Genomic DNA, 13,601 nt, shown 5'->3' on the forward strand with positions numbered 1-13,601 from the left:
CTATAGAGGATCATTGATTATTGGGATTATAACAATGGATAATTAATAGCGTATCTATATCGTGAAACATATAGAGCGTTCTATGTAACTGAGAGTGCAATTCCAAGTTCTATGGTGGATGCAATGAGGAATTAATAAGTTAGTGGATTTACTTGGCAAATTCTAGGTCTGCTTATTGGAAGCTCGGTAATATAGGCCCATGGTCCCCATACTAGTTGAGACAAACTGCTTGTAAGACTCAGTTAATTGATTTTAGTTAATCAATTACAATTCTAAAATTAGACTATGTCTAGTTTATGAATTTTTCACTAAGCGAGGGTTTTAATGTGAAGAAAAGAGATCCTAGGTCTTATTTATTAATTAAGAGACTTTATTAAGTCTAATTAATAAATATATTAAATGACATTTTTATTTGATAGTTATTTTAATTATTAAATAAATAATTTTAGCATTTAAGTGGTTAGAATTGGAAAAATGGTATTTTTGAGAAAATAAGATGGAAAAATGAGAAAATGGCAAAATTGCAAAGTGGGGCCCAATATCCATACATGGCCGACCACTCTATAGCATATTTACCATTTATTTTTTTTTTTCATTATTTTAATGCCAAATAAATCTAACCTAACCCTAGGTGGTTTCCTATAAATAGTTAGTGATGACTCACACCAAAAGATGATGAAAAATTCACCTTCAGTAAAATTTTCCTGAGCCATCCTTCCTTCTATTTTCGAACCACATTCTCTTCTTCTTCTCTTCATATTTTCATACCTTGAGTGATAGAGTAAGTGCCCACACACATCAAGTTGGTCCTCAATCATAGTATGTAAGACTGTGAAGAATTCAATCAACAAGAAGGAGAATCGGGCTCAGATCTTGGTGATACTCTACTACAGAAAGGATACAAGGGTTAGAGATCTGAGCGGAATCAGTCATTTAATTTTGCTGCACCCACTGTAAGGTTTCTCAAACTTTATATGTGTTTATTTCATTGTTTTAGAGAATTCATATTAGGATGTTAAATAACATACATGGTAGTAAATTTAGATTCTGGTAAAATAATTCCAACAAGTACCTAGCCAAGGGTTGGCCGGTCGAGGACAGCAACTCAGCTAAGGCTTGACCAACCATGGTCTGGCCGACCAAGGGCTCCAACCCAACTATGAAAGGCCACTCAGACAAGTGTCCACCGCATCAGATCCATCTATGCAAGCACAATTGGATCAAATTAGAGACATAATAAAAGGCCTAGCTGGCCCAAAGCTGTCAGACCTAGAACTAGACAAGTCAAGGGGATATCCATTCTCTGCATACATCAATGCATTACCTTTGCCTAAGTTCAAGATAACAATATGAAAGATGTATACTGGGAGAGAAGATCCCCTAGCGCACATAAAGTACTTTGAGATGCAAACATATCTCCAAAAAGTTACTGGGGATGTATGATGCCTATCTTCTCGGTAACTTTATCTGAAATAGCCGAGCAATGGTATTTTAAGCTGGTTTTGATTATATAGAAGTAAAATTTATATATGAGTTTTTAAGTTTTTTATGGTATTCGTTCTTATCTATGATGATTTATCACATATTTTGTTGTTTTAAAAAAAATATCGTATTTGGTGCAATTAAGTTTGCATGCCATATATATATATATATCAAAACTTTCTTATTTTCTCCCATATTTTGTAAATGACTCATTTATTTGAGCTAATATACTAAATTAGACTAAATAAGTGATCTAATTAAATGAACACAATAAACATCTTATTTGGTATGAGATTTGTAATGTATAATACCTAATAGTAAACCTATTTAAAGTTTATGGGCCTCTAGGTAGTTTGCTATGTAAAGATTTTTAGGGTTTGGTCCCAAAGCTAATCTTTAAGGGATTATTTCACAAATATATAAAACCAACAAAAAAATTACAAAAATACGGTTGTACGAAATTTTAAACATTTTTTATGATTTTATTTACAAAATATACGGTATTTTTATGTTGTACTCTTGTTACTTTGTTGTTAATTTTTTGTTATCTGTATATTATTTTTTGTTGTTGTTTTGATGTTATTTGAATGTTATTTTCCTGTTACTTTTATGTAATTTTCTTGTTGTTTCTATGAAAAATTGTAAAAATGTAAAAAAAAAAATATTCATTAAACGTAAAAATGTAATTTTTTTTACAAAAAATGGTACCTAATGTAATATCAATCTTTAACTACTCCTCCTCTTGAGAGAAAATTAGTCAACCGACATCATGAATCAGGCATTTTCCTCTTATTAATTCTTTGAGTAATACATGAGCTTCACATTATATACCATACAATATACTAGAAATAAAAAGGTGAAAACCAAATATTTATATTAAAAAAGAAGAAAAAACGAGAGCATGTATTATAGATCAACAATCCAAATCAGATGATACAGCCTCTTATCTGTTTTTATCCTTGTGCCAAAACATTGTAATATGGTACAACATCCTATAGATTCAGTCTTGTTCGTCCTAATATGCGTTTTCTCAAACCAATCATTTCCTTAGAAGCTTAGTGAATATTTTTTTGTACACTTTCATAAGACCATTAATTGAATTCCATATTTTTTTAAGAAAAAAAAATTATGACTTTGCTTTAATCCTCCAGGACAATAATCTTGTTGGGGCTGAAAAAAGAAGTTTCCAAGTTACCTCTACTTCTAACCAAATTAGAAGAAAAATCATCCATTAACTAATGCTACACCTAATGATTGTTTATGCTTTTGAGAAAGAACCCTGCAGAGCACAATGACACAGTTATAAGGTTTAAACATATAATCTTCATCTGAAGAACTTTAATGTAATTTATATAAATACAGTAGACCCTTCCCTTAAAAAAAATGAAGAGAGAAAGAGAGAAAGTCCTGCACAGTAATTAAATTTTGGAACATTTTTATAATTGTTTCCAAATCATTGAATCAATTTGACAGGTGGTAGGAATCATGGAATTTGGTGTTTCTTGTTTTCTGTCATATAGTTGTAAATTTAATTCACCATGAAAATGTGTGTGGTAAGATGTTCAATTTTTCCATTCCTTATTTATATACCATTTGCTTCATCTAACAGGCATATATACATTCTATATCTAGTTTTTCTAAGACAAACGAATCACTTTTGTATAGTTCTATGTATACATATATCCGGCTGACATGGTTCACAAAAATCATGTAGCTCATAGTTTCATATAGATTTCAGCCATCGTTTAGTAACAGCAGCCAAAAGAAACCTTCATGTTATCCATCAAGCTTGTCTTGAGCATATAGTAAAAGCCTTATCGAGCCTCAAGCAGTGATATGCTCATTTCATTTGTAGAAGACAATTCAGGCTTAGAAGAGGAAGTGTCTCCTTTTATTGAATCTTTCTCCAAGAAATAGCCTGGTGCTTTGGGTTGAGGAAGTTCATTTTGACTACTCAACATCAAAACAACCGATGCCATGTTCGGTCTGTCAGCAGGACTTTGCTGTACGCATAGAAGGCCAATATGGAAGCAGCGTAAGACTTCACCTAGATTTTCATACGAAGAGACTAAGCATTCATCAAGCAATTCAAGCGGCCTTCCTTCCTTCATCAATGTCCAGGCCTAAAAATATCAAAATTCGTTGTCATCAGTTTTGAGAACTAGGAGATATTGCTCTAAATAACAACAAATGAAGCTTATTGACACTTACATGTCCAATAAGGGTAAGACCATTGTTTTCGTGGTGAAAGCCTCTACTCTTTTTTCCACTAACAATCTCCAAGACTAATATACCAAAGCTGAAGACATCTGATTTAATTGAGAATAAGCCATCAAAAGCATATTCTGGTGCCATATAACCACTGGAAAAGACATGATCGGTTAGAGAAAATGGAACAAAAGCATAGACAAAAAATAAAACATGCAAGAATACTCACTATGTTCCTAGAACTCTGTTTGTTTTCTCTTCTATTTGATCTCCTCCAACAATTCTAGCCAAACCAAAGTCTGAAATCTTTGGATTCATCTCATTGTCTAGTAAGACATTGCTAGCCTTAAGGTCTCTATGTATTATTCTGAGTCTAGAATCTTGGTGGAGATACAAGAGACCTCGAGAAATTCCACATATAATTTGATAGCGTTTTGTCCATTGAAGCAGTTTTCCTTGCGCTTGATCTAGTAAATGTATATTCAGAAATGAAGCAGGAAAAAAAAATTGAAAAGTGGCAACAAAATAAAGAAACTATGAAATATATCATAAGGTTCTTAGGATACTGACCAAAAATAAAAGAGTCAAGACTTTTGTTGGGCATGTATTCATAAACCAGTAAGTTTTCTTCTCCATGAATGCAACAACCAAGAAGCTTTACAAGATTCCTATGTTGCAGCTTTGCAATTAGCTTTACTTCATTTTTGAACTCATTTACTCCTTGTCCAGAACTCATTGAAAGCCTCTTTACAGCAATTTCTTGTCCATCTTCTAATGTACCCTGAAATTCTCACATTAACAAACTGGTTGCTTTTCTCTTGTCAATGTATATATCATTTCTTTTCTTTCTAATGTAACTTTAAATATGGAAAACTTACTCTATATACAGGTCCGAAACCACCTTCTCCAAGCTTATTGTTAGCTGAAAAATTATCTGTAGCTATAATTATTGTAGACAGGTTGAACAATGGAAGCTCCAAATCTTCCTCTTGCCTTCCATTCTGATGTATTGCTTTGTTTTTATCTGTTATGTTTATAAGACAGAATGACTTGAAAATATGAGAACTTTTATAAACGAACTTCTCTCTCCAAAGATACCATACAACCCAATTTGATTAATTTATTTATTTATATCTTATTATTCATATTTTTTATCATTGTCAAACTTGATGCTTAATTGAGACCCTCAGAACCTCGATATCTAGAGAACCTATTTTCCCCATTTCGAGATACTACAAAAATTTTCAGATCAAAGAAAAGATACTACACAAATTGATCCAGCTAACATAGCGGTCAAAATCTATTGAAAGCAAAAAAGAAAAAAAAAATTAAAAAAAAAATTAGGCATTGACCCACTAAACTATTTATTATTGAGGAATTCAAGATATCTCTCCTTTCTTTCTTTGACTTAATGATTAACATATGGACCATTAGTCAAGAAAAGTGACTGAAGCAGAGAAACAGAAACCATCACCTTTTCTTCTCCTCGTATAAAAGCAATAAATCAGTAAAAGAATCCCAGAAACACCTCCAATGGCAGCTACAACTATAAGTGTTACTCGCAACTTTCGTTCAGATTTACCTATTTGACAAAGAAAAGCATATAATATGAATATGTAGTTAATTATTATACATAGTTAAATAAACAAATGCCAAAAAGCGGCTCATATACCTAGCTCTGAATATGGCATTCTGATATAAATGTCTTGTCCACCAGAGGGAAATTGTCGTATATCTATCAAATCACCAAACCAAATGACACAGCCACTGCCATCACCTCTAATATCAGAATTTGTATAAGCCATACAAGAACAGTTATTTAAACATATAGCCCTGCAATCCTTTAGATTCATCTTTTTGTTCAACCAAGTATTTGTAGTATCAGGCAGTTTCACCCCTGAAAATTTCAAAAACCCATCTTTATATCTATCAACGCAGCTCAATGGCACATTTCTCACACAACCATGAGACCAATCCATGTTATTCCACTTCTCCTGAAACTTGGGCTTGAACCCTTTTAAACACTGACAGATTGGGTTATCTCCTATAATACAATTACCATTGCCCCCACAAACACCATAGAAATCACAGTCATCTCTTGGTACCGATGAATAGCGCCGCCAAGTTTGTTCTGCTTCAATCCATGTAAGACGCTCCCTAATACTTGTGGTTTGATTCATAACAATTCTTGATATCACTGACTTATTCTTGAGGCCATACACGTAATAAACTTCATCATCATTGAGAACAAAGTTAAAATCATAAAGTGGGTTAGGCCTTAACTCTGGTGACCCACTTAGACGAAGGCCATTCCAAGGTCCAGTACGGTAGAATTTAGCAGTACCCTTTCGAATATAAGCTTCGGGAAAACTGTGAAGCTTTGGATTAAACTCAATCCCATAAGTGAAATCTCCAGGACAAGGGTCATCACTGCTTCTCCAAGCCGAGAGACGTCTTTTAACACCAGTCCTCAAGTCCCATCCCATTTTCATGTCAGGTAACAATGTATCAGAAGGGTAATCAAAGCTTCTCCATAAAATGGTATTAGAGTTTTCATCTCTCAGTACAAGATCTCCACTTTCTAGGAGTTGAAGCTTAGTCTTTAAAGGTTGTTTCAACAAGCTCGTGGACCAAACCACACTCTTGTTCTGACCCAAAAGCATAACATTTCCATTACTGTTGTTTATCTTCAACAAGCCAGAAGAATCATTAATTGGGCTGCAACGATTTGCAACCCAAACAACAGTCCTAACTGGTACGTTCTTGTACCAAATTCCCAAGTAACGATTCTTGGAGTTGCCTGGACTGAAGAAACCCAGCTCAAAGCTTGCTCCTTCAGAAACCAAATTGGCACCGTCGTTGATAGCGTGAAACCCATTGATAGTATCAATTACTGCAAAAGAAGCTGCGGTAAAGTGACTTAAAACTAATATAATAGTGAAAGCCCACATTTTTTTTTATTGCTGGCACTTGGTTTGTACTTGATTTTTTAAAACGTACAGGCAATAGAGACCCTTGTAGTTGTAAAGTTTGATTGTGAAATTATTGAGCCGTGACGACTGAGAAGTTGCTTGTAGGACACGGTGTTGACTACGACTAACAAGTTAAGTTCAGATTGAGATCACTATGAATATGATTGTCATCAAAGATGGATTATTTGGTTATTTGAACATCATAATAATTAATGAATAGAAGAAGCAACAAGTTCATATTTCCAGCTCATATAAAAACAATAAAGGAAACTAGTGGTGTAGAAAGAAGCAATAAGTAAACTTTGGTGTTCAACCAATTTTATTTTTCAATTATAGCCAGCACTAAGGGTTCAAGAAATAAATGAAGCAATTCAATTCAGGATATTAGCATATGCTCGAATTGGATTGAACTTGTGCGGATGTTGTTTCACCTCAAAAGGAAAAAGAAATTATAAAAAAATAATGTATAATTATGGGGACTTATTTAATCCCTCACCTCTAATTGAGGATTGGGGTCCCTCTAATGGGACAGAAATTATAATTGTATATAGGTGGGAACATAAAAAGCGCTAAACCGTGAGAGCCGCCCAACCCATTAGAATTCGCCTGCATGAAAACCGCCCATTAAAAACTCGCAAAAATTGGGTTGGGTTGGGTTGGGTTGAGTTTTAATAGCCTAAAAGGGGCGGGTCCAACCCGTACCCGCTAATTATATTTATATAAAGTTTAGTTCTTAAAGTTTTTGTTTTTATTTTATTTATTTTTGATCTTGTTTGTTACAATTTTTGTGTATGAAGTTTATTTTATCATAGTCTAAAATTAATTTAATTATGAACTTGTATGCCTTTTTAAGGATCTTTTTTAGATTGTTATGGAGTATGGACTTTATAAGAATTGTTATGAAATTTTCATAGACTATTATTATTATGTCTTGTTATGGAGTTTATAAAAATTGATATGAAATTTTTAAGAACTTTTATGCATTGTTATTAGCAAGTAAAAATTTTTTGTTGAATAATTTTTTTTCCTTGTGACAATATACTTTGGAAGTTTTGATTTTAAGCAACCTAAACCGCTCAAAAAACCGCATAAAATCGCCCAACCCAAACTTTTATTGGGCAGGTATGAGTTGTGATTTTAAAAAATTACCAAATAAAAAAACCGCTCAACCCAACCCATATCCAGCTCTAATTGTATACACTAATTGAGGTGATCTCATTGTAAACGGGGCGGTTGGGTCGACCCTCTTCCGCTATCGACTCCCCCCATCATCTGTTTGCCTTGCCACACTTCATACCATTAAGCTTTATGAATCAACATGCGTCAGCCTCGACTCGCCTAAGTCGGGCCGGGTCAGACCCAACTCAAATATTTTTTTTTCTAGCTAATATTTTTTTTTTTTTAAAAAAAAATAAACTTTTATATCTATATATATATATAAAAATTTTTACATAAAAAAAAAAGACAACTTGTTCACTAAAATACTTACGCACTCCTTGTTATCTCAATTTTTTCACAGTATGATGTGGCACTAAAAAGTTTAACACGTGTCGAATATGTACATAGTTAGACGAGATATACTCACTCAAGACTCTGTTCAAGGTACTTCAGAGTCAAGCCGAGAAAGGTCCATACCTTGTGCTTTTCCAAGCAAATTCAACATGTCAAGTTGAGTTCCCTGCTACGTAAAAAGAGACGTGGTATTAGTATATCGTTAAAGATATTTTCCTTAAATATCCCTACAACTCTATTTAGAGAAATTCTTATTTTTATGTGATTTATTTTACTGAGAGAATCATGAGACTCATTGTTTAGTTTTTTGAATTCTTCTCATATTTTTTCGATACATTGCACTAAAATAATTATAAACTTTCTCGAGAATATTAGGAAACTCATCCGGCCGAACCTTGTGATGTTCTTTATTCTCTAAGTAATACAACTAAAGGGGAGTACACTATTACCATAATCTTTGAGCTGAACTTCTATAAATTCTTATATTCTTATTTCTCATTATTACAATTTTACTAGTAATTGATCATTCAATTTCCTCGCTTTAAAAACTCAGTGTCGTTGGCTAAAAGCGAGGTCAACATTCGTGCTTTAATTGAGAGCAATCGCTAATACGAAAAGGGATATTCGCGACAGTTATAAAAAATACTATTTTTGGATAACATTCGCTAAAAAAATTAAACGAGCGTTTAAAACCGTCAAGAAAAATAGGGTATTCACAATAGTTTTAAAGTGTTGGGAGGTATAGGCTACGATTTTTAAACGTACCTTAAAAAATCTCGTGTATTTGTAAAAGGGAATTACCAACGGTTTAAAACTGTTGGCAGTTCCCATGCCTTTCAGATCAAAAATTTATTTCCAACATCTTAAATTTAAAATTTTTATTTTTCCCATCTTAAATTTTAGTTCCCTCCTTTTAAGATATCAACCCCCCAAAAAAATCATATCTCATTTTTTCAAAATTATATGTAAATTTTATTTCATTTCACGGCTCTCTCTCCTCCGCGAACACGAGCCACGCCGTCGCTCTTCTCCACCCTCTCTCGCTATGTCCCTCTCCTGCGCTCTCTCATGGCAGCACAAAGGTAAGCACAACATTCTCTTATATGTTGTTTAAATTTCTATTAGCCATGATTTGGTTTGTTGATCTTGATCTGTGTGTGTTCAAAATAAATTTGAAGCTTGCAAATTGAAGAAAGTTTCGAGGATTGTCAAGTGAAAAACAATCCAAAACTTGTAAAAGAAAATTTTAAGGAGGATGAAGACGAGGACAACGACGATGGAGGAGGATAAAACTTGTAAAGGTTTTGGAGTGGTTGTGACATATGCGAGAAGTGGTTTCGAAAAGGATGAAGACGATAATTTTTCTTGGGGCAATCCCCTATAGCGATGATTTAAAACCGTCGGCTATACTATAGGCCACAGTTTAAAACTATCGGCTATAGTATAGCCGACGGTTTTAAACTGTGGCCTATAGTTGTTATACCAAAATTCAGATACACTTTAGAATTTGACACGTGTCCAACAAAAGGAATGCGAATCAATTCTAAATGATACAACGATATCATTAAATTCATAATAAATAACTCGTTATTATTTAAAGGTTAAATAGATAATATTCAAAACTCATTTGACTTTATAGTCAATAGCGAGACAAGAATAACAACTATTGATCTGAGATTAACGAGATATAGATATGCCTCGGAATATACAAACAAGAAAGAAACATTCATCCATCTGAGCAAAATGAATGTATCTACATAAACTGCCTCACATTACATATAGCAAGGAGATCACCTCGCATTACAAAAGTCACAAAGAGAATACAACGAGATAGATACCTTCCAAACACTTAGCATTTTTTCTTATAAAGATGGTTAAGGAAGATAACTCGAATCAAAGAAGATGTAACCTTCCACGTCAGCATAACCATCAAAGGATAAAATTAAAGAACGGTTGGGTAGTTATTTAGTATTATCTCACATGTGATTTAAATGAAATGTGGGGATTGTCCACGTTTCATGAACAATTATATTTAAACCTATACCAAAAAGAATAACTCTCAACCTATACTCCTATAAATAGGGAAAAATTCAATGAGAAAAGGGACGGTAAAATTTAAGAGAGAATTATTATTATTCAAAATTAGATATTGTATTCTGTACTCTAAAAATATCTGTAATAAGAAGGACTCGAAGAGTATGTAGATTTTAACTACAAAATCACATAAAAATATTTGAAGTTATTATTTCTTTTATTAATTATTAATTTCTGTAGAATATTTATTACTGAAAGGCTATTTAATTTTGGTTAACAAAAATCTGCATTAACAATAAATATTGGTTAATATTTATTACTGATATTTTTCCACCGTCGCCTATTCTACCAAGTATCTGAGATGCTCGTATAAGCAACAGTTTTATAAACCGTCGAGAATTCTTTACTCGATAGTTTAAAATTTTTGGGAATTCAAGTTTTTAGTAGTGAATTTGAACATGATTTCATCCTTAATGAAATTTGATCCTCTAGCGATGGTTTTGACAAGAAGATCTGCATCAACTGAACCACACAATTTGATGGCAACATATCCAAAAGTCCAAAATCCCTTTGAGTTCTGTGTTGAAAACCCCAAAGCACGATCGCCACCTTGGGTAATCCACCCACAGTTCCTTCTAATGTAAATCCCATAAAAACTAGGGTTACAAACTCCCTCATTGCAGTGACACTGGGTGTCCGAATTTAGGTGTGCCAGTCAACTTTAGTGGAAACTGCTGCAAGACGATTTACATGCCCCTAAGTCACAACCTATGTAAAACTAGTAAGTGATACGCTAAATTGCTTTTCGGGGACTTAAACTCAAAACTAAAACTTTTTATATGATAAATAGCGTGTGTGGCAATACTCTAAAGATCAAGAACAAACTGAAAAATGTGACTTTAGGAAAAACACCACAAAAAAAATTTCCTTGTCCCTATCTGCTAAAAACAGTTTGCCGTTTTTAGCTGCAGATTTGCAGAAAATCTCATTTCTCCCTCAAAACTAACCCAAACAACCTACAAAGCTCTGGAAACATCAATTTAAGCTATAACCAACATAATCCAATAGAAAAAAACCATCATCAAACCACAAAACACAAATTCACCATTGAAGGTTCAAGCTTGAGCTTAAAAAATAAACTCAAGCTTAAACGCTACTAAAACCCACAAAACCTTCTCAAAATAACTTAATTAACGTTAAAGTAACAACAGAAGATATTCGCAAACAACCAAAACTCAAACAACAACTCAAAACCTAAAATTGTTTGTAAAAACATAGTATTTAACTAAACAAAACAAAGGGTACACATCTTACCTTGGTTTAGCTATGAAAACCCTTAGCTTCCTACTGAACTCTCCTTGAATTTGGTCTAAATTGGTGAATGAGTTTAGGGTTCCTTGGATCTTTGTTGTGGTTGAACAAAGATAGAGAAAGAGAGACTTGGATTTTTTTTTTCTTTCTATTTTGTGAAAAAAAGATCAAGTGTACTAAAGCATTATCCTCGTATTCAGTCTATTATCTAATTAATAAATTAAACATAGGATTAACTTAAAATCTACCCAAAAATGAATAATAAATAACTAGGGTAAAATATTAATTTTACCCTTACTTAAGCATGAAGTTATCTAACCACTTAGCGGTAAAATAGTCCTAATTCATAACCCCAAAAACTTTAGCATTTCAAATATTTAACTATATTTCCCCACTAATTCTAAGATACTACCATATCAAAGTGACTCTATAGGCCAAAGCGTTGCATTCCAATGTTACTGGGCATAAAATATGTAAAATATAAAATTTCATATATAACATAATTAATACACTAAGAATTCAAATATATCTCCATAATTGAGAAAATAATAATTCAAAGCCTATTTCTGACAATAAGTCCTAATAATCTATTAATTCCCATAATAAAGCTAAGCGGCATTACAATTATCCCCTTATGAAAATGATTTTGTCCTCGAAATCTAACCTTAATAACTCTGGATACTGAGCCCTTATATTAGTCTCTAATTCCCATGTGGCTTCTTCCACCTTACTATTTCTCTATAGTACTTTCACCAATGTTATGGTCTTATTCTGAAGGACTTTATCCTTTTTGTCAAGGATCTACACTGGTTGCTCCTCATCCGACAAATTTGGTTGGAGCTCTAGGATTTAATAACTCAGAAGATCGATTGGATCCAAGACGTGTTTCCTTAACATAGAGACATGAAATACGTTATGTACTACTGATAATGTTTGAGGTAAGGCTAGACGATAGGCTACAAATCCAACATTCTCGAGAATCTAAAAAGGCCCTATAAATCTAGAGCATAACTTGCCCTTTTTCCCGAAACATTTAACCCTTTTCATTGAAGGTACTCATAGGAAGACATGATCTCATACCTGAAATTCTATATTTCTGCGTTTTGGATCTGCATAACTTTTCTGCCTGCTCTGAGAGGCAAGTATTTTGGCCTTGATCTTCTCTATAGCCTAATTGGACCGTTGAACTTATTCCTAGACCTGGGTATTTCCTTTCTCTGGTCTCATCCTAATGAACTTGAGATCTACATTTCTTACCACACAATATCTCATAGGGAGTCATCCCTATTATACTTTGATAACTATTGTTGTATAAAAACTCTATTAGTGGCAAATACTTACTCTAGGAGCCTTCAAAACCCATTAACAGGCTCGTAATATATCCTCTAAAATCTGAATTGTCCTCTCAGACTGATTATCTGTGTGAGGATGGAAAGATGTACTGAACTTCAGCTTTGTACCCATGGCTCGTTAAAGACTTTCCCAGAACATAGAGGTGAATTTTAGATCCCTATCTGAAATAATGGACTTCGAAGCCCGATGAAGTCGTACTATTTCTTTTACATAAAGATCTGCATATTGATCGATTGAATATGTTGTTTTTACTGGTAGAAAGTGTGCCGACTTGCTAAATTGATCCACAACTACCTATATAGAATTAAGCATGCCTGTGGTTTTGGGTAATCCAACCACAAAATCTATAATGACATCCTCCTACTTCAACTCGGAAAGTGTCAAAGGCTACAATAACCTTGCAAGCCTTTGATGTTCCACCTTAATCAGCAGACTAGTCAAGCATCTAGTCACATATTCCACCACATCGTTTTTCATACTGCAACACCAATAGTAAGGTTTTAAATCTTAGTACATCTTGGTGGTATCAGGATGTAATGAATAAGAAGTGGTATGAGCTTCATCAAGAATCTCCTTTCTAACCACAATACTACTTGGAACACAATTTTGAGTTTTATAAAGTAACATTCTGTTACCGAACACTGTAAAATATTTAGCCATGCTAGCTAAGAATTCTTCTCAAATCTTCACCGATTCTACATCTACCAACTGAGCACTTTTAGTCCTCTC

At 33.4% G+C, this 13,601-nt stretch overlaps 1 protein-coding gene across 1 annotated transcript; it reads right to left on the reverse strand.

The window, feature by feature from the left end:
- Positions 1-3,029: 3,029 nt before the first annotated feature.
- On the reverse strand, positions 3,030-6,906 carry LOC115694735 (G-type lectin S-receptor-like serine/threonine-protein kinase At4g27290). The gene is made up of 7 exons (XM_030621826.2): positions 5,363-6,906; positions 5,165-5,272; positions 4,569-4,714; positions 4,261-4,471; positions 3,920-4,157; positions 3,694-3,844; positions 3,030-3,605 (listed from the first exon to the last, which is right to left on the reverse strand). Exons 1-7 carry the CDS (start codon positions 6,639-6,641, stop codon positions 3,297-3,299), a joined length of 2,442 nt encoding a protein of 813 aa, XP_030477686.1. The 5' UTR covers positions 6,642-6,906; the 3' UTR covers positions 3,030-3,296.
- Between the last annotated feature and the right edge of the window lie 6,695 nt (positions 6,907-13,601).

The sequence above is a fragment of the Cannabis sativa genome, chromosome 6 (assembly GCF_029168945.1).
Source record: "Cannabis sativa cultivar Pink pepper isolate KNU-18-1 chromosome 6, ASM2916894v1, whole genome shotgun sequence".
NCBI lineage: Eukaryota > Viridiplantae > Streptophyta > Magnoliopsida > Rosales > Cannabaceae > Cannabis > Cannabis sativa.

Bases quoted from the DNA above. Each gene is read 5' to 3' on its own strand.
- LOC115694735 (XM_030621826.2), bottom strand. From the start codon at position 6,641: ATGTGGGCTTTCACTATTATATTAGTTTTAAGTCACTTTACCGCAGCT. The intron at 4,158-4,260 runs GTCAGTATCCTA...TACATTTACTAG, and splicing joins TCTTGACTCTTTTATTTTTG to ATCAAGCGCAAGGAAAACTG. The intron at 3,606-3,693 runs GTAAGTGTCAAT...TGATATTTTTAG, and splicing joins GTCTTACCCTTATTGGACAT to GCCTGGACATTGATGAAGGA.